Source organism: Idiotropiscis lumnitzeri, chromosome 6 (assembly GCF_059441095.1).
Source record: "Idiotropiscis lumnitzeri isolate Australia: NSW breed Sydney's pygmy pipehorse chromosome 6, RoL_Ilum_1.0, whole genome shotgun sequence".
Classification (NCBI taxonomy): Eukaryota; Metazoa; Chordata; class Actinopteri; order Syngnathiformes; family Syngnathidae; genus Idiotropiscis; species Idiotropiscis lumnitzeri.
The window spans coordinates 19,822,707-19,844,332 of NC_142396.1; the positions used below are offsets into that span (position 1 = coordinate 19,822,707).

A 21,626-nucleotide genomic window follows, 5' to 3' on the forward strand; every position below is an offset into this window, starting at 1 on the left:
ATCAACCTTAAATCAAATTTGGAAGTATAACTACAAAAGACATACTTAAGTCATTTGATTCCCATCCTATGCATGACTGGAACAATGCAAGTCATCTGATTTATTTATTTTATTTTTTTAAATTTTATTTAGATGTCCTAGTCGATTTAAAGCACGTAATGTGACTGCAGGAATTGAGGTTCCACTGTATGTGGAAGAAAAATTGGAGCCACTATTCTTGTCAAATTCCAATTAATGCTGCCACTTAAAAGCGGTGTTGGGCAAGTTACTTCCAAAATGTAATATATTACATATTACTTGCATGTGAAAGTAATGCAGTTCTTTACATTACTGTCTTTGTAATTAAGTTTTTTGTTTTTATATTTTAAATCCGGGACTAATTTATTTAATAAGGATATCAACACTTTGATAGTAAAATGCTAAACTTGCTGCCATACTGTAGCTGGTAACGTTAACTTGAGGATATTGAATTATGTAGTGTGGGTATATTTAATCTTTCGACTCCACGATGGGAAATCACTACCTTCATTCAATATTTGCCAATAAGATTTGTTTATTCGTAAAAATAGTGACTGTTATTGGTCCAGTAAATAAATAATCTCATAATATAAACCATGAATGAAATTGTCAACATACTCAAATTACTTTACATACAAAAAAATAGTGATGGAGGATGTAAAATTGATAATTGGTCGAACAAAACTTATTTATTTGATTGTCCGTGAATCTGGAGAGTTGTTTTGAATAACGGTAAAGGGCTTGTATGCAAATTCACTTTAATCCCAAATTAAAGGGATGCCCGATTGACGTTAACATTGGCACTTATAGAATAGGTTTACATGTAAAAACGACATCAGTACTAAAATGCTACCCACCAAAAGACTCTGTAGTGATTTAAGTTTTTTTGTGATGAGATATATGACAAATTGGCACACCCCTTTTGGAGCTGGGCTTGTTATTTATTTTTTCTTTTTCACGGTTTCAGCGTCTACATCACAGTAGGGAGGTAAGCGAGGTAACATTTATTATATAATGTATTTTTTTATAAATATGGTGACTTTCAGATCGTCTTCACTAGCTCCTTTACAGGAGTGATTGTTTTGTTCACGTGGGCCATGCACGATGGCTCTCTACCCTGCTGGATACAAGAACCGACGCGGATTATCGAATGGACTGCTTGTCTATGAGTGCTAATATGGGACATTTTGGATGTAGTCCGATCAAATCCAAAACCGTTTTTTTGGATGATATCAGAATCCGATCCAATACACATCAGATCAGGACACTCCTTACATCTGCTAAAAAAAGTAGTGAAGAGATTAGCGTCCCAAAACAAGCATTTAGTTTAAAGCAAAGCACTACCATCTAATATAGTCGTACTTTTTTTTTTCTTTTGTTTACAGATGCCGAGAGCTTGTCATCTCCGTATTAGAGGACTTTCAAATCAACACAATCAAGACAAATGAAACCTCATGCAGCCTCACTCGCTGCCAGTTTTATTCCTGTGGAGCACTTAGTGGCTCAATCTGAAATCTAAGAAGAAAGGAGCCAGCGTAGTCAATTGCAATGGACAACCTCATAGACTTCAATCTCCCATCTGAGGCTACAACTCTGAATGTGGCAAGGGACAACCTTCAGAGCCATTCAGACTTCCTCTCCGCAGAGCATCCCTCCTCCAGATATCCTCATCAACCCTCATTATCTGAGCCAATTTCACCCACCAAGTCCAGTCCACACCACCATCATGAACATGAAGAGGAAAGCGAAAGTGACGCAACTGAGTCTGCAGACAGTGAGAATGACATGGATCATCCCTTAACTATGTGGGAATTGAGACGGGCTTCATCCTCATCTGTTCACAGTTGTGAAGACATTGATGCTGAGGCCTTAGAGAGAAGGGAGTTCATGAAGATTTATGTGGAGAAAGTGTTTCATGGAAGGTAAGGCATGTGTCATTACCTCTGCCAAGTGTTAATCATGCATGCAAGGTTAGTTTGGTAGATACTTAAGTTTGTTTGTTTGCGGAATTACACAAAACATACCCAACCCATTTGGAGTGCAACAAAGAACAATGAATTGTTGTGCTGAAGTGCTGAGAGCAACTTACTTAGTTTATTGTGACACCATATCTCGATTGAGCCAAGTGGGGGGCAGTGACTTCTAGATCCAGCAGATGGAGCTCTGACTGTATAGTTTGAGGAACCTTGGTTGTACGTTTTTTGTAGATTTGTACCCCACTGTATTGGACATTTTGTGTCTCTTGAGTCCTGGCATTTTTATATAGCCATTAGCAATCATTTGACATGTTATTAAAATGATATAATATCATTTACTTTTTTTGTGTACAATCTTTTCTCAGGCACGACTTGGACCAAGAAGAGAAGGCTCGTTTTGGAGAGCTATGCACTGGCGAGAATGGCAAAGGCAGAGAATGGTTTGCTAAATACGTCAGCGCGCAGGTGAACAGGAACAAGAAATTTTGAACCTTGATCTAGTTTAGTTTTGCTAGGCTATATTTACTATAGATACAGAATGACAAGTTTGACTTTTTTTTTCCTCATTGTAATAATTTATTGTGCATTCTTGAATGACTAATCATTCCTCTCTATTGAAAATAATACTACTTGCAAATTGTATAAGAAATGCAAAACAACTTTTTCATTTCATGATTTCTCCTCCCCACTCAGCGCTGCCACTCCAAATGTGTGAGTGAAGCTACCTTCTATCGACTTGTGCAGTCATTTGCAGTCGTGCTATTTGAGTAAGTCAGTTTGTTACTGTCCTTTGAAAAGCCAATCATTTATGGCTACAAGTAGGTATGCACGATAACGTTTTTTTCCACCAATATGACAAACAATAACTTCCTGCTTCTCCAGAGAGATACAGATACCCGCTTACTTTTTTTGCACTACAAATATATCTTTTGTCAGGCGAAGCAAATGAGCTTTATTAAACTCATGCATAGTGTTTCATGCAAGTGAGATACTTAATTGCAAATAACATAATAAAAACAACAGTTTATATTTTTCATGAAAATCTTTATTTGTTCAGTCAATTATAACAACCAAAACCGTACAACCAAATTCCTCTCGGAGCTATAGTGTAGCCTATTTTCCTAGAACAGGGTGTGTGCGCCCACTGGCCTGTCATGTGTCACTGCACAGTCCCTGCCACAGACTGAGCACAAATTATCTGTGCGTTCAGACCGATAAAGCAACAGAGCTGGGCACTTGACCCTTTTTTGCCTGTCAGTCCCCGACCTTCCGGGCGCGATCTCGGTTGCGGCCTGGACACTCCGGCCTTATTCATAAAAATTGTCGGCCCTGACCCTGTTCCAAAAAAAAAAAAAAATAATAATAATGAAATAAGCATCTGTGCATGACGCCGCCGTGGGAGAGATGTTTAGGATTCAGAGGTTTATATAAACATCATTAGCTGGCTAATTTACTATTCAAATCCGCTTTCCTAATTATGGGCCTATTCGTCTCGTCCTTCTCCTTTTTCTTCTCTCTTCTTCCTCACAAATATGCCCAATGCAACTAAGTACGCACAGTTGCTCTTATAGGGATCGCAGTATCGCCCCTCCATTCTTGTAATGGTATGCGCCAGTAGCAGGTGGGAGGCGCGGGTTACGTGATGTCAGAATAAGGAAATACAGTCACGCTTGAACGCACACTGCTGTCTCTATGTCTCTTCATACACAAACATTTGGTAGTGGCGCTTTTGACGTGTTCTGAGGCAATTTTTGTCATTTGTCCATTTCGTGAGTAGTTTCATCACACGCACGAGGGCTGATTTGTGGGCCGGACTAAAATCAACCTTTGTTAATCAAGCCCTTTTTTTGAAATTTGTCACCCACCACCCCTAAAATGGGCATCTGGAGGGCTAGACTCTTCCACCCCTGGGACGGACTGTCCAGCTCTGTAAAGAAAGCACCGCCCCCATCCAACTTCTGCAATTTGTCAGACATCTTACTATCGCATCTTCAATTTTCCACTCCTGCAAAACCTTCAGATGACTTTTCCCAACCTCGTGTTTCTCATTCTCCTCAGGGACTCAACCTTGTAAACAAGTGACAATCAAATGGAACACTAGTATAAAGATTACTTGCATTCAACTCTGCTAGTCATTCTGAGGTTAGAATTAGAATTAGAAATCCCTTTATTGTCATTGTACTCAAGTGTGCAACGAGATTAGAGAGCTCCCCTCTCCAGTGCAATACAACAATAATACAGACAAATATATAAATTAGATAAATAAGAGAGTGCAATGGAAAATAATACTGAATAGGGTATATAAAAACACATCACGATGCTGTTCTGCAAGGTAAGGGTGCTCTCGTGTGTGTGTGAGATATATATACATATACAATGCAATAATGCCGCCTCAAGATTTGTGGCTGCCGCCTCATACATGCCTGTCTAGACCTGGCCTTGTCTGTTGTTTCAGCTTAAAATAATACAACATTTCAATTCCGCTTCCTGCGAATGTAGCGGGCGTCTCAGGATGACATATAAAGTGGCCAGTCACAATGTGCAGTCGTATGTTTTGCCAATTTTTAACTCTTGTCATTTTAGACTGTGACACAATGAGCAATTTCAAAAGGTTTAAGGCCTATCAGACCCTATAAATCAAGTAGGTTGCATTTTGTTATCGCCCTCTATTACTGTTTTATGTATAGATTTCAAAGTAATGCTTTAAAAAATAAATTACTCCCAAAATTATTATTTCTATACGCATGACAATGCACGTTGCATACTCATACATGCACACACACACACGCACACACACACACTCCTAACTTTCAATAAATGCAGGACCCCAAAAATTTTCATGTGAAGACCAAAAAAACAATTGCTTCAAAGTATGACTCACCATAGCTGTAGTAAGCCGTAAACAGTAAGCCCTGGTCGTTTGTATACTGTAGGACACAGTGCAGCGTTAGGGCATTTGCAATCCATCCATTTTCTGAACCACTTATCCTCACTACGATTGCAAGCTGTCTGCACATATTGGTCATAATAATACGGCAGTAAAAGTTAACCGCTGCCTTTGTTTCTCGTTGCGCTAAAGCGTCGGGAATATGGGCGTGTAGCCAGGTTTCTGTGATTAATAAAATACAACGGTCCCTACCGTCGCCATTCCCTGCTAGGTTTAGTTCCAGATCATCTGTTTTGCGTGTTATGGATCTGGCGTTAGAGAAGTTGTGAGGCTTGTCAGCAGAGACTTGAGTGGCTAGCCATTAACTTAGGCATAGCGCGGCTTAGCTCCTTGCTTTTCTTTACCTTCTCTACGACGCTTGCCAGACCCGACAACAATCCACAAAGGTCCGGCTATCTCGTCCGGGATATTGAGAGTGCGGTGAAAAGTCACTAGAACTCGTCAGTTTGTACTGTAAGTCCACTCGATTATAGTAACCAGCAATGAAAATAAAAATACAGTTAAAAAGGAAAAGGCACAGCACAAATTGCACACAGCCTACAGGCCTGATTACTATAAATCACTGTGGAAAAACCTCAGTCTCCTTAACAAATAGCTTGCTTTTACTTCTGAAGTCGTGTGCAGCGGCGCCATAATACTGCCGACGTCATGCAGCAGAGGCTAGGACTCGTAAAGTGACAGTAACCTGACCAATGTTAGTGAATTTCAAACCGCTCTTTTTAGCAGTAATTTTTTTTGTCCAATGAATATGACAGATTTTTTTCCCCCAATATCGGTCCGATAATTATCATTCCGCTAGTTATCGTGCATTCCTAGCTATTAGTACATTTTTTTTAGCATTTTACAGTAGATAATGGAATGAAATCCAGGACTCCAAGTCTTATCATAATATATTTTGTGTTTTTGCAGATGTTACCAAATGGATGACTACAGCCCAGCCAAAAACCTCATGACTATGTGCTTTACGTATTACTATAATGGTAAATTCATTCTTCTTTCACACAAAAATTTCAATGTTTGTAACCAGTCTGGTTGAACAGACTTCTACTATTTAGAAGTATAAAATCACATGGGTTATTTTATGATTTGTCATGTATACATCGATGTTAAGTGACCCAGCAATTGGATCGAATTGATGTTCTATTAATTTTTTTTTTCCTTTAAAGGAAAGTTCCAGCCGTCTCCTGCCGAGCTCCTTGATCGAGGTGGTCATCCAGCTGCTCTGGACTCATATTTAAACAAGGCCAACTCCTGGCTCTCTGTTAAGAAAGATGCTGCCGAGCGCCTCCTTAAGAATTCATCGAAGACTGATGTCAAAGGCTTTTTTGGAGGCTTAGAAAGTAAACTGAGAAGCTCAATAAATCCAAAGACAGAGTAAGCAAATATACCTTGTTCCTTTGGATATTCTCAAAAACATAACATGTGTTTCCCATTTAACGCACCCTTTCGTCTTCCATTCAATGCAGGAATGGTGAAAATCCAGTTGAGACAAAACCCAAATCAACAGGTAAAGGTCCTTAAACCTATAATGTGTGTTTTTGTATTTGTTTGGGTTTTTTTTATTAAAATGTCCTGTTGCATTGATTTTAATCTGATGACATTTGACAACATTTAACACTTTATTTCCACTCTTAGTATCACAGGCTCCAGAGGAAAAGAAGGGAGAAAAGGTTTACCTGTACACCCACCTGAAGCAGCAACCCATCTGGTATTTGTCTTGTCCATTTTGTCCACTTGCAACAGTGTTGCTGCACCGGCATATAATAGCGAATAACGCCAGAACATACTCAACAAACAAGACAGATGGTCTATCATCCACAGAGCACATATAGACAGGCAAATAAGTCATACTCACTTTCACACTTACGGCAAGACAAGGCAGCTTTATTTATATAGGACATTTCAATGGGCTTCACACAACCAAAAGAACAAAACCTTAAAGGGGAAGTCAACCCAAAATAGTTCTTAACAAGAATATGCTGTGCAGCCCCACTCTTGGGAACATGACATTCTGATTAAAAATCCACCTGTTTTTGTACATCTCGGGGCGGCCGTTTTGTCACTTCTGTCGACTGAAAATAACATCACCGTTGCTCAGGGCTCGAGTAATGACCAATCACGGCTCACTTGTTTTCTGATGCAGAGCCGTGACTGGTCAGTCATATTGCACAAACGCAATTTTAATCAGAATGACGTGTTTAGACTAGTGGAGACACATGGCGTTGAATTCCCCTTGAAAGCATTTACAAACAGAACAGTACACGGCATTGCGACAAAAAGCAGAGAAAACAAAAGTGACTATACATTGACAACATTTAAGTACATTAACAGAAAACTTTAAAAAAAACACTTAAAACCTTTTAAAAGTCAAGTAAAGAAAATGTTTCTAACCTTGCCAAAATAAAAAAATATTAAAAGGCCTTAATCAAAGGTATGGGACAAAAGCAAAGTTTTTCACCTCCATTATGCATAATTTGGAAGCTTCAATTAACCTAACAAGCGCGTTTTTGGAATGTGGAGTACGTACCTGGAGAAACATGTAAACGCCACAATGTAGGAGATTTGCACCCTGAACCTGAAAAATGTGTAAAAATGATTCATGTTCTCTTTCAACTCGTAATACAAAATCATAAAGAGCAGATTTGAATATGATAAGAATTTCTTTGAACGTAACAAAAACCCAGCTCAATCTTTTTTTCATATGGTGTTGTTTGTTCCATGTCAGGCAAACATTGCGATTTTGGAATGCTGCGTTCTTTGATGCAGTTCATTGTGAGAGGAAAAAGAGGTCGCCAACAACAAGGTGAGTCTTAAAGTCATATGAGATGAGATGAAGAATTCATTTGATTTCGAACTGCTTTTTCCTAGATTATAAAGCGTGATCCTGAATTGGTTGTTCAAATATTAGAAAATGTTCTTTCATCCGTGTATTTCTGTGTGTCTGGGCAAAGTTTGCTTCTCTTTCTTCTATACGCCCTCTTTCCGCATGTGGATTTAACCCCTGTTTTCTTGTGCCTTGCTGCCGAGCAGGGGAACGCGAGATGGAGATAAACATAAGAGGTCTGTCTTCCTTTTGTCTGCTGCTCTCAAAAAGGCTAATCAAAAAAAAAAAAAGAAAAGCAAGGCCTGAAATTTACCAGAAAAATCTGACGCTATTGTGGCTGTCCTGTTTTATGCGCATGGCTTCATGTGATTCCTGAGGTTCCTTGTAATGGAATAATTTTTTGGTTATGTTATACGCTGATTTGTGTTTTTAGTTCTGTACTTTTGAGGTCTGGGGCCCAACGCAAGTCTCGTGCAAAGTGCAATCTCACTGCGCATGGGAGGAGTTTTCTTACTTTTAGTATTTTTGTAGACAAGCGCAGTTAAAAATGAGCATTTGTGCCATTGTGGGAGTGAACACAGCCGACTTGATTCCCGGACAATCTAAGCTGCTCCTTTCATTCCCTTTAAATTCAGCACAGGTGGTGTTTGCAGTCTGCATTGTGGAAGCAAAATGGGTCCACTCGCTGGAGTCCATGTAGTAGATTGGTACACACAAAGTAGATTTCTAAGGAAGTGCAGGATGATACCAGCTTGCAGATAATGTCAAATTGGCCGTTGCAGTGAGAACTTGGAGACAGACAGCCTTCTACTCGTGATTGTGCATCGGTGTGAATTTGAAAGGCAGTTCAATGTTTTAAAGAAAGTTTCAGTTCATATAGTTGTCTGTTTGTATAGGACCAGCAGTCACTAAGAAACCACGCAGTGTCATTAAGTGCTATGTATAGGACTAGTATAGGAATTTAAGTAGCTTTCAAACTGAAATTATGAATTTCAAACCAAATTCACCTGGTGGGCTTCAGAAACTAGACAAAAATGAAACAATCATATCATTCACTGTTTTTTTTTTTTTCTGTGCAGCAAGTAATTAATTATAATTTGACAATCGATCAAGAAATACTGCATTCACTACAGTACACCCCTCATATTTTTGCAAATATTTAACAACATCTTGTTACAATGTAAACTAGTTGTCAGTTTAAGCTTGGATAACAGTGTAAAGTTACTGTTCCCTCAAAATAACACAACATACAGCCATTAATGTCGAAACCACAAGCAACAAAAGTGAGTACACTCCTAAGTAAAAATGTCAAAAATCAGACCCAGCCAGCCATTTTCGCATGTGACTCATTGTTGTTACAACGTATTAACTGCGAAAGATGGTACCTAAGAATGAACAGAACCAAGACAGTGGTAACAACATTCCATCTAACCAACCAGCAAGCTAATTACAAGCTAAGGGTGGAAATAGAGGGGGAAAACCTGCCGGTGGATTGTGAACCAAAATATCTAGGGGTAACTCTAGACAGAACTCTCACCTACAGGAAACACCTAGAAAATACAGCCCAGAAGCTGAAATCAAGAGTGGCACTAATCCGTAAACTTACGGGAACAGGTTGGGGTGCCAACCAAAACGTTCTACGGACGTCAGTCATGGCACTGTGCTACAGCGTGGCTGAATATTGCAGCCCAGTATGGGGCCGGTGTGCACATGCATCCAAAGTTGATGTCCAGCTGAATGAAGCAATGAGACTGATATCGGGCGCCATACGTTCTACTCCTATAAACTGGCTTCCAACAATGTGCAACATTGAACCTCCAGCAGTTAGAAGAGAGCAGGCAACACAGATCATGCAACAAAATCTATTGGCACTCCCGGAGGAGGCTCCCCTGTGTCGGGCCCTAGCACACAACCCAGGAGGGCACCGCCTGAGATCCAGAAGACCCTTCAGCCGAGAACGGGAATCAGAGCACACGTCAGCAGATAGGTGGCGCGACCTATGGAGAGGAAATGTACCTGTTGGAGGCGAGAGAATTGGAGACCCCACTGAGAAGCTCCCATGCTACAATGGAACCAGCAGGAGAGAGTGGACATCCTACAACAGGATCCTTTGCAAACAAGGACGTACAGCCCAAAATTTGCAAAGATGGGGGACAGTGGCTACGCAAGCATGCCCCTGGTGTAACCATGAGTGTCAAAATATGGACCATCTGATTATAGACTGCCCTTATACATCGATAGAGGGAGGGTATGATACGGTATTCCAGTGTGGAGATGAATTCAAGGCATGGCTTTCAGGGATGAGACAGGAGGTGTGAAAACCACACGAAACTACTACTACATTAACTGCGAATATGAATATGGAGAAGCTGTGTTAGATTGGGTGTTACCACTCTGTCCATTATCTGACCCGCTTCTCCTCAAGAGGGTCGTGGGGGTGCTGGAGACTATCCCAGCTGTCTTCGGGCAGTAGGCGGGGTACAACCTGTGAACTGGTTGCCAGCCAATCGCAGGGCACGCCGATACAAACAACCATCCGCGCTTACACTCATACCTAGGGGCAATTTAGAGTGTCCAATCAACCTGCCATGTATGTTTTGGGATTGTGGGAGGAAATGGAGTACCCGAAGGAAACTTGCTCCGCTCAGAAAAAACAAAGCAAAACAAAAAACAATATTTTGAGCCTTGCAAATTTTTTAAAAAGGTAAGTTAGTAAGATTTCTCACAGTTTAAATATAAACCGTTTTATTTGAATGAACATGCTGCCCTTTCTTCTGCTGATCACTTCAAACAATTTGGGGGAACTTTGACTAATAATTCCAACTGTTCTGCTTAACAGTTTGAAAGCAATGTGCATCATAAACATGAAAAGTGAAGCAGCGAAGTTAGCGAAAAACACAATTTTAGTCCGTGACAAAACTTTTGGCCATGAGTGTAATTCATAAATGACACTATATTTAAGAGGTAAACTAAATTGGCTGTGGCTTTGGAAAAGTATTGATTAATGCTGCTGATTCGGAGTGTTGTAAATCTGCAAGTTATTATGACTTATTTCACATCCCTTTCTAGTATAAGAATAACATTAATCTCGAAAGGGAATAGAATCCTTGTTGTGATTCAGACTCAACGTATATTTTAATTTAATTCCATTCTTCTTTTTTTTCTTCATTAAATTTGTTTTGTTGGAATTTATACTCCACCAATAATCTTCTCTCTTTATTTGGCATCTTTTGGCATGTCATTGTTGTTTGTCTAATCGTCGTATTGTGATATAAAATGCATGTTATTATAATGCTGTTTATTTAACCTCGCGCTTCCCGTCTATTTTTCCAACTGACGTTTCCCTAAGCAGCAATTGATATCATGAATGTGCTGCTGAGACATTGTCTGGAAATATATTTTCTGTATTTCAAATCCACTGCTTGCTCACTGTTCACTTCCATTTCAAAGCTCAATGCATCATCATTTTCTCCTTTCCTGTATGCTCGTTTGTTTGTTTGTTTTTTTGCAAAAGAAAAACACATTCTGATGCTAGTTTGACATTTTACAGCAATGCATTTCACAAAAACAGAAGAAGAACTAAAAAGATTTAAATGTGTCTTCTTGTACGTGTTTAATGTTCTGAGATGTTGACGCAGACATATTCGACTTCACCTGTGGTGTCAATGGCAAAGTCATCCTGTTCGAGTTGTCATTCATGGTGTTTGATCAATGACTGACCAATAAGTCTCTTGGTTCACTTAGAATTGCTCTTGAAACAGTCCTCTTCATCATGCTGGTCACATTTTGACTTCATGAGACCACAACAACGCCTAGCAATTGATCAGCAATACCTCACATCATCCGTAAAGGCGAAATTGAAGAACGATGCCTAGCCGGAAAAGTACCTGGGAAAAGAGCTAGAGGCGGACAGAGGCTCATGTACCTAAATCAGATCAAGGACTACACCGGGCTCAGAAACTCGCGAGCTATCTGGGACGCCGCAAGAAACCGAAGACTGAAAGTTTTTTCATCATGAGTCGTCAAGGGCTGTTTCAGCCATGGCACCAGAAGAGAGACCTCACTATTGTGACACTTCTCAAACTGCTTTTTTCCCCTTTTAATTCACAATAAGCACAGTAGTGTATGTGGAAATGTAATAATGTGTCTCAATGATGAATCAATAGTTTTTAGTGGTTGATATCCACCTTAGCTTCTTAGTGTGGCAGGGTAAAATGTCACAAATGCCACATCACCCAAGTAATACTTCACATAAATGTCGTGTAATGGAAACGGGATCTTAACTGTATTTTAATCTGCACACAATTATCAGACTCAGTTCACAGGAAGTTTACATTTTATCAGTCATATCTTTAAAATGTTACGTTCACCCCGATTAACATTGTTGATGTGAGTTGAAGCCTGTTAAATCATCGTTCTAGGCATTCCTGACATCTGATCAACTCGGCTTGCCAATGTATTTTCTTAAAGTAAGAAGTTATGAATCATCATTATAAAAGGAATTTTTTTCACTAAAAGGGGAAGTCAACCTAAAAATGTTCTTCACAAGATTCTGTTCTATATAGGCCCACTATCTAAACCCAGCATTCTGGTTACTATTGCATTTGTGAAATATGAGATAAGCAATAAAATCCACCTGTTTTTAGCCATGTCAGGGGGCGGCCATTTTGTCACTTCTGTCGACTGAAAATGGCATCACAGTTGCTCAGGTAACGACCGATCATGGCTCACCTGTTGTCTAAAGCTGAGTCATAATTGGGCGTTAGCTGTGCCTTGAGCAACTGCGATGTCATTTTCAGTCCACAAAAGTGACAAAATGGCCGACCCCTGAGATGGCTAAGGCCCAATCCCAATAACCACGCTTGCACCCTGTGTGCCCCTCGATTGCGCTGCAGCTGCGAAGGTGTAGGGTGTCCCAGTTTTGAGAAGTGCTCCGCCCCTTTTGCGCCCGAGTTTCACACTTCCACTCAGCCCGCGTCCATGTCCTCTTAATTCATAGGCAGATTACCCACAATTAACTGCGTTTTTAAGCAAAATAGCAGGAAACTGGCGACATTCCTTAAATCGCGCTGAGAAATCTCTCTTCAAGTGTACATATGGAATTAGTACATCATTTATCAGTTGCATATGTATAGTATAAATGAGTCAACTAAGCCTTTGGGGTTGACTTCCCCCTCAAACACCTTACTCATTCCTCACTCATTTTACTTTTAATCTCGTTACAACTGATCATATGGAAGCTGTATTAGAACAGAATCCTTTTGAAAGATGTTCTTTTTGAGAAATGAAGGCAAACATTTTCTGTCAACAGGGAGAAGTGGTGTCACATGACCCAGGAGGAAAGAGACGACACCTCCAAAATGGATGAGAACATTGCCTTTGGCCAGCTGGGGTAAGCAAGCTTATCATCCAGTATGAAAAGATCTGTTTCGTTTACAGATCTTTGCTTTACTTTCTTTATATGGGCCCCAACCGGGCCACTTTCAAACGTCAGTTCGAAAATGCCTCTGTAATGTTTGTGTTTTGATCACAAGGGTGCGCAGGAAGTGAGCTTGAGTTCTGTCTCCCTCTGTTTGAAATTGTGCGTGCTAAAAGTTTTCTTAGTATCAGGTATGCAAGAAAATTGCAGGGGATGTGAGGCATCTTAAAAATGTACATAAAAATGAAAATCCTGCCACGACAACTGAAGCTACTCAAATGAGTTTTAGTCTCTATGCTGAGAGAAGCGATCTCATGAAATGAGAAGACGAGGGCATATATATTTTTAAAAAACGTAATGAACTTGTATTGAGCACGAGTGAATAAATTCTCATTTCAGTAAATTTTCCCACCCTGCGCCAACAATGATAACTGGGCCCTCGATATCTGTTTTCCCCCAGAAACGGCATACAGTTTCCGAATGAGAACCTTTGGTAGCCAAGAATTGCAAACACAACAGCAAATTAATAGAATTAAAAAAAAAACACAGCAATAAATAATGAAACACAAAAACAATAAAAAATATGAAAAAAACAGCAACAAATAACCAGACATCAAATTAAAAGCACATCCAAAACTAAACAAAATAGTAAATAAAAAAAACACAACAAAGTATAACTAAACATGATGGCAAATAATAAAACACAACAATAACTAATCAAACTCAATGACATAGTTGTGACTAGTTAATTGTGATTTTACCTTTGCTCGATTAAGGATGGCTTTACTTGATTGACATCGAGTCGATGGCTTTTTGAGCCCTCTTTCAAACCAGTGGTCTTCCCGATCCCAAATGAATTTGTTTTTAGCCTCAAGGAAATGTGCCTTCTTTAGGTGATGCAACTAAACTACCGACACTGGACAGCAAGCCACGATTGTGCCGTGCTTGCTTTAGTAACGCGGTCCTGGCCCCCCCAATGTCGAGGTGGTTGCGCTCCTCACTACGTGGCACTGCATAAACAACATTGATGGATTTGCTTCTCAGGATTTTGTCCTTGGGATGGACCAGCTTTTGTCGGAGGCTCTTTGTGAGTTTCATATGCACTATTTTCTGTTTGGAGAAAATACTTCTGAGTGTCTCGGACAAACCTGCCATGTTGGACACTTGCGCCTTCTATTTCTGTCATCATGGGTAAAATGCAGAGTTCTTGGTTTATAGCCACAACTTAACCCAATTTTTTTACATAAGATAAATAAAGTGGTCATTGTAGTAATGATAGTGAGAATTTTTATGAATGCACCAAACAAATGAGTACTTCATGAGTATTCATTGCTACTTGCATGAGCACCCAAATATTTGGAGTTCTTTCTCAGCACAAGCCTCGCACCTCCACCACGTTTTGTGGTCTGAAGCTTTATCCTGCGAATGGAAAAAAAATAGATTGAGGAATTCAGTCAAAAGAGTCAAATCTTTAATTCAATCTGGCGGGCAAACCCTTTTCCTCATCAACGTTGAGAACGCGTTGGGCAGAAAAAAACAACAACACGGCAAACTTTACTCAACTCAATTCAACTTTATTTATGAAGCATTTTAAAAACAACCACAGTTGCATGTAACGTGCCGGACGTCAGACATAAAAACAAGACAGTTAAAAATAAATGCATTAATGATTGGAAAACAGTCAACAAAATAAAAGACTAAAACAATGTTGAGTTGAAAGCCAAAGAATAAATATGTCTTTTAAGACAAAATAGTTCTTATGATTAAGGTGTTCATAATCATATCAATGAAACGGCACATGGCCACAATTTTGTGTCGTGCAGAACTCGAAGTTGAAATACTTCAGCATTGCTGTCCCTTCTCTCGTGAAATGTCGTATTCTCAAATTTGAGTTAAAAGGTTTTTTGTTGTCTAAAACGATGATTTATGCGATGTTTGCTTTTGCGTATTTGTTTTTCAGGACATTTACTCACAACATGTTGGCATTTGGGCTCAGTAAAACACTGTGCAACGAATTTCTGAAAAAGCAGTCAGTCATTGGAAACCTGAATAAAGGTAATCCATTCTAAAAAAAATCCGTACATATAAGCTTGCCCTGTTGAATTGTTTTCAAGAATTCCAAAGTGACATCATTTCAATCTTTACAGAACAGTACCGGTTGCTAAGTGATCATATTGAGAAAATGGCAACGGAGTGAGGGTCAGGACGACATGCTGAATTTCAAAGTTTCCGCTCTTTTCTCCGCATGAGCCATGCCTAACACTGTCAAGTGGAATGGAAAACGCATTATTGTTGTGAACTGCATCATAGTTGTCGCAAAGCCTGTCCGTCCAATTTGGGTGTGCCGTTCTTAGCACATTCGACATCAGCAATAATACAACATCATCAGCTGTTCAATATTAACAGTGTAACAACTATTTGTGGCGCTTGTACCTCCATTTTCCCTCTGTGCTGCAACTATAACCACTCACCAAAGGTTTTGTAAAAACCGCTTGGAACTATTTTCATCTGTTACTACCAATGACTGAGTATCTTTTTCCTCTCATGAGCGCTCCGTAACAATGTACATCGCCAGAGTCTGCATGGACAAAAAAATAGAGTAGCATTTAAAATAAGAGAAAGTTTGCTATGAAAACCATCCCATGAAACGGCACCATAAAAATAGCAACATTTAGGATTGACGCTAAGTTGAAAATTAACATCAAGGGGTAGTCACGTCAAAAATGTTCTTCACATATCTCGTCTAAACATGGCGTTGTGGTTGTGGAATATGAATTTCGCAACAATCTCTGGTCACAACCAATCATGACTCACTTGATTTCTTGGTTTGGTCATGTGATATTCGCAAGCTACGCTGTGATTGATCATTACCTGAACCCTGAACAATTTTCAACTTGTCTTTGTCAGTCGACAGCAAGTGACAAAATGGCCACCCATGAAATGGATTAAGACGGGTGGATTTTGCTGCTCATTTCTTATTCCACAATCACAACATTAATCAGAAAGCATTGTTTCGACCAGCGGGGCCGCATAGAACACATTGTAATGAATAATTTTATTAGATGACAAAGTGGAAATGGATCTATGGCTAGAAGACTGTCAATTTATCATATAGCAAAAAGATTGTTCAGTTCCATCGTCCAGTTGTTACATAATGTCTGACTACATGTGTGCCACGTAATTGAGATCTGACTGTTACATCATTTCAGGTTTCAGTTACTGACCGAATAAAACTGCACTGCCATTTTAGATCATCGTCGTGTTTAAGGAGTTTTAGGTGTGGAGGTTTATTTGATTATTCTCGTGATTATTCCGGCAATTAATTGGACAAAATTTTATTTTGTATTTAAATATATTGCAACCCCCATATTAGTTCTTATTAACCAATTGTTCTTGTTTATTTGGTATTGTTTAGTGGTAACGCAACAAACAACACTTTATCACACGAGACGGGTTGATGTACGCGCCACTCTGATTATTCAATGCCTTTCCAAAGTAAAAGCAGATTTTTTTTTATTTTTAATTTAACACACAAGATTATTGTTCTGCTTTCATGGAGTGAGAACAGAAATCAGAGAATATTTACCAGTTAGAGGCTGAACTCAGAAGATTTGGACTAGTTTAAGTTAAACAATGGCTCTAAACAATTACTTGATGATCAAAATAGTTAATAGTCAATTGATTTTTATGATATGTATGTTGTAGATTAATCTGTTAATTTTGACGTTTCTAATCTCGGTAAAAAGATTTGGGCAGCTTGTGTGTTGGATCGCTTTGATCATGTGTACACACTCATAATTACAACAGTATTCTCGGAAAACACATTCTAAAATCTTACACTTTATTATCTATTATGTTATGTTTTTTTTTTTTTTTTTTAGTGTGAGCCTAATACTCTTTTCTTAAGACATGAAATATAGTGCAGTTCAGTGCTATCTGAAGTGTCTCTTTCGTTCCAGTCTTTATGCTAAATAAAACCTACGGTCTCACAAAAAGTGTTATTAATCTTATCTAACGCCACAATTCCATCACCAAAAATTACCACTGAAAGATTTTCTTTATCTTAAATATTCTCATCTATCTAATTGAGTATTTCTTCATGTATTTTTTTAAATTCATGCCTTAAGTTCGTCAAACGAGTGTTGGTTCGGGAAGAAATGCTTGAGTGTTGCAAATCATTTCATGTCATTCAAATGCAGTTATTCAGCGGATCGTGGGCATTTTATACATATTGTCAGGTTTTATCAAGTCCTACATTCTGTGAATTATTTGTCAATATTTGTACGTGTAGACGCATAAATGTACTGCTTGTGATCCACGAGGAATACTTGTATTCATGTCTACGTCCGTGTAGTTGTTCCGAAAACAACCCACCGCTGTTATACGTGCTCATTTCAAATGTTTGTGTATTAATAAGTAAATCCGTCTTTACGAGATGTTGCACATCCATCCAGAAGATCCGTCAGCTTCTTGCCAGATTGCACTGTTTTATATTATTTTCAACCGTCACTTAATTAAGATACCTGTTGTTTGTTTGTGTTTGTGTTGTTGTTTCATTTCCTGGGGTGAGGTTGACCTCACTATGTGGCAGCTTCAGGATTTGTTTTTACAACACCTATTTGCTGTTGATCACAATACACATGTTGATAATGTGTTTGAAGCATTTATCTGTATACTGTAATGTTTATCTGTACAGTACATAATATTCTCCCTTTACTTTTTGATACCTGCTTAAGGTATCAAGCCAGTTCCCCCTGAATAATAATGCCTTTGTTCTGCTCATAGCAGTGCACGTATGTGTACGATAAATAAAGTAAGCATGTTCTGGGCTATTTCAACTGTGGTGGTGCCACTCGTCGCACTGCATAATGCTTTGAGGTCGGAGAGATTATAATTAAGATATCCAAGTAAGTAAGTCGTTACGGTTTTAATTCAACTAGTAGCAATTCATGATTATAGCACTCATAGCAAAGAACACGAGGTTAATACTTCAACTGACTGACAGTTGCAGCTCCTAGATTCTTAGAAATGTGTTCAGATGTGTATATTGTTTGGTTGCTGATTTGTTTTTATGCATGGACAAGTCAATGTTAAATGAACATGCTGTAATAAATGTATTTTTATGCTGAGGTTTTGGTCAGTGTGTTTATTATCAATTCAAGTCCTTGAAAAAAATCTAATACATATACCAAAAAAATATATAAATGCATCAGTAGTTTTTTCGTGAGCTGAACTCAGAGAATTTTACTTTGCCATTTACTAAAGTGTTTTGGAGGTCACCTGAAAAGTGACGATTTTGATGGTACGGGAATTCCACCCGATTTCAGCGATTATGTATGTATGTATATAAAAATGTATGCCGTGCGTTCTCACCGTGATCAGGGGAAAAGCAGTGCGCAGCGTCCGAACAGCATGATCTATGTAGCTCTGCCGATGCATTTCCTCATTCTCATATAAATCAGCCATTGAGAGGTTAATCCTTTTTATATGTTGAAGTGGTCATAGGTTGGGACGTCTACATGAATTTTGATGCCAATTGATCACTCTTTTTGGACATTATATGCAATGAAAGTGCAATGATTTTCAAAGGTGAATGCGTAATCGGTCCCTTTTGTGATTCCCACTGAGACATGGGGAGAGCGGAGGGGGGCGTGGCCATATTCCTCATTACAAGTAGGTGTTTTTCAAGTCGTCACTTATTTCTTAATTTCTCCAAAATTATTTGATAAAAAAGAAAAGAACTTATTTAGATTTCCTGATACAAAAAATATAATATATATATATTTTTTTTTTTTCCCAAGATGGCGGCGCGCATAGACGCAGCGGCTAACAGCTCTCCCTCCCAGTGCTCCTTATTACTTTTTATTAGTGTTTGCGTGCTCTTATTGGCACCAACTGAGGCACAACATCGATATACCCGCCAGGACATCGTGGACATTGGATATCGATGCGAAATAACCATCACAGAGGAATTTTGCTATGATCGCAAAATTCCGGACGAACTGGCGAGGCTGCCCGGTTCACCGTGGCTTGTCATCGGGACCGGGAGGCGGCGCAGGCGACGCAGAGAGAGGAAGCAGAAGCGGGGCTGCAGGTCCGGTGTCTTGCTACGGCTGCGACGGCAGCCCCACAGGCAACCACTGCCGAGTCTCTACCTCACCAACGCCAGATCCGTGGTCCACAAAATCGACGATCTGGGATTACAAATCCTGGGAAACCGCTATGTGCGAGATAGCAGTGTGATCGTCGTCACGGAATCCTGGCTGCACGCAGACGTCCCCGACGCTAGCATCCAGCTGGCCGGGCGCTCGCTACATCGCGCGGATCGGACGAGGGACACCGGTAAGAGAAGGGGCGGGGGGCTCTGTGTTTACGTGCATGAGAACTGGTGCGGCGATAGCACGATCGTCGAGAAGCACTCTTCCCCCGACATCGAGTTCATGTCCGTTAAATGCCGGCCTTATTTTCTCCCGAGGGAGCTAACGGTCGTGATTATCACAGCTGTTTACATCCCTCCCGACGCTAGCACTAGCACGGCGCTCTCGCTACTCGCGTGCGTCATCAATAAACATCAGCGGGCCCACCCTGATGGCGTTCACGTAGTAGCGGGAGACTTTAATAAGGCCAATTTAAAGACTGTACTCCCAGAGTTTCACCAGCATGTCAAGTGCCCAACGAGGGGAGACAACACTCTCGACCATGTGTAGTCGAACATCAAGCACGCATACAGGGCCCTCCCACTCGCCCCCCTCGGCCAGTCAGACCACCTGTCCTTGCAGCTCGCACCTGCGTACACCCCTCTCAGACGCAGATTCAGGCCCACCACAAAGACTGTGAAAACCTGGCGTGACGACGCCATGAGTGAATTACAGGACTGCTTTCAAGACACAAACTGGGTCCTCTTTGATCATCAGGACCTTGATGTCTACACACATTGTGTACTGGACTACATCAAGTTCTGCATGGAAACTGTGTCCCTACACAGGACTATACGGACCTTCCCAAATGCGAAGCCCTGGATGTCCAGCAGGGTTCGCTCTCTCCTCAAGGCCCGTGACGCTGCCTTCAGGTCAGGCGACAAAGCCCAGTACAGGGTGGCCCGTGCTGACCTGAGCAAAGGCATCAAGCTAGCCAAGGCAAACTACAAGAGGAGGCTGGAGGCCCACCTTGCCAGCAACAGACCACGGGAGGTGTGGCAGGGTCTGTGGAGCATCACCAACTTCCGAGGCAGCAGCACGACCTCTGTAGACCCGAGTGCATCGCTGGCAGAGGAGGTTAACTGCTTCTTCGCTCGCTTTGACTCGCCCCAACCGTCACACCCCCGCACTTCATGCCTCAACTCCCCCCCACTCACCGTAGAGGAACACGATGTGAGGCGCGCGCTCCTGGCTATAAACCCCAGGAAAGCTACTGGACCAGACGGAATATCAGGCAAGGTCCTCAGAGCATGTGCCCACCAACTGTCACATGTTTTCTGCAGGGTCTTCGACCGCTCCCTGGCTCAAGCAGTCATCCCCTCCTGCTTGAAAACATCCACCATTATTCCTGTCCCCAAAAAGTCACCCACAATCCACCTGAACGACTACCGTCCTGTTGCTCTCACGCCAGTCATCTTGAAGTGCTTTGAGAGGCTGGTTCTCCAGCACATCAGGGACTGCCTTCCTCGCACTCTGGACCTCTACCAGTTTGCATACCGGGCTAACAGATCCACTGAGGACGTCATCGACACAGCTCTGCGTGTTGTGCTGGGCCACCTGGAACGACGGCGGAGCTATGCAAGGATGCTCTTTGTGGACTACAGCTCGGCATTCAACACGATCATCCCAGACATCCTCGTCGCCAAACTGGACATTATCGGCCTCCCTGCCCTCACACGCATCTGGATTAAGGACTTTCTGACCAACAGACCCCAGACTGTGTTGCTCGGCCCCTACACGTCCTCCACCCGCATGCTGAGCACCGGTTCCCCTCAAGGATGCGTGCTGAGCCCTCTCCTGTACGCCCTCTACACCTACGACTGCAGCCCGGCCCACGGCAACAACACCGTCGTCAAGTTTGCTGACGACACGACAGTGGTCGGTCTGATCTCGGAAGGTGACGAGACAGCCTACAGAGAGGAGGTAAAGAGGCTGACGGCTTGGTGCAAGGACAACAGACTGCACCTTAACACTGCAAAAACAAAGGAGATTGTCGTCGACTTCAGGAGGAACAAGACGGTGCCGCCCCCCCTCTGCATCGAAGGCGTGTGTGTGGAGAGGGTCCACACGTTCAAGTTCCTGGGAGTACAGATCTCCGACGACCTTTCTTGGACTCACAACACCACAGCAGTGGTAAAGAAGGTCCGCCAGCGTCTGCACTTCCTGAGAGTCCTCAGGAAATTCAACCTGGACAGGAAGCTGCTGCTGGCATTCTACCACTCGTCCATCGAGAGCCTGCTGACGT

The 21,626-nt window shown here is 41.1% G+C and overlaps 1 protein-coding gene across 4 annotated transcripts in view; it reads left to right on the forward strand.

Moving 5' to 3' along the window:
* The window catches only part of kiaa0513 (KIAA0513 ortholog), a 41,650-nt gene that overhangs the window by 2,616 nt on the left and 17,408 nt on the right, over positions 1-21,626 (forward strand). The window contains exons 2-13 of one of the 4 annotated variants that reach the window (XM_088297686.1): positions 1,404-1,940; positions 2,360-2,459; positions 2,688-2,761; positions 5,851-5,921; positions 6,108-6,315; positions 6,408-6,448; positions 6,577-6,649; positions 7,667-7,744; positions 7,972-8,001; positions 13,077-13,157; positions 15,145-15,239; positions 15,332-17,693. In XM_088297686.1, the coding sequence (XP_088153812.1) occupies positions 1,567-1,940; positions 2,360-2,459; positions 2,688-2,761; positions 5,851-5,921; positions 6,108-6,315; positions 6,408-6,448; positions 6,577-6,649; positions 7,667-7,744; positions 7,972-8,001; positions 13,077-13,157; positions 15,145-15,239; positions 15,332-15,381 (1,275 nt within the window). In that variant the 5' untranslated portion in view covers positions 1,404-1,566 and the 3' untranslated portion in view covers positions 15,382-17,693. Of the gene's footprint in view, positions 1-1,403; positions 1,941-2,359; positions 2,460-2,687; positions 2,762-5,850; positions 5,922-6,107; positions 6,316-6,407; positions 6,449-6,576; positions 6,650-7,666; positions 7,745-7,971; positions 8,002-13,076; positions 13,158-15,144; positions 15,240-15,331; positions 17,694-21,626 lie in introns of those variants that run through there. The other 3 variants (XM_088297688.1, XM_088297689.1, XM_088297690.1) reach the window with 3 other exon arrangements.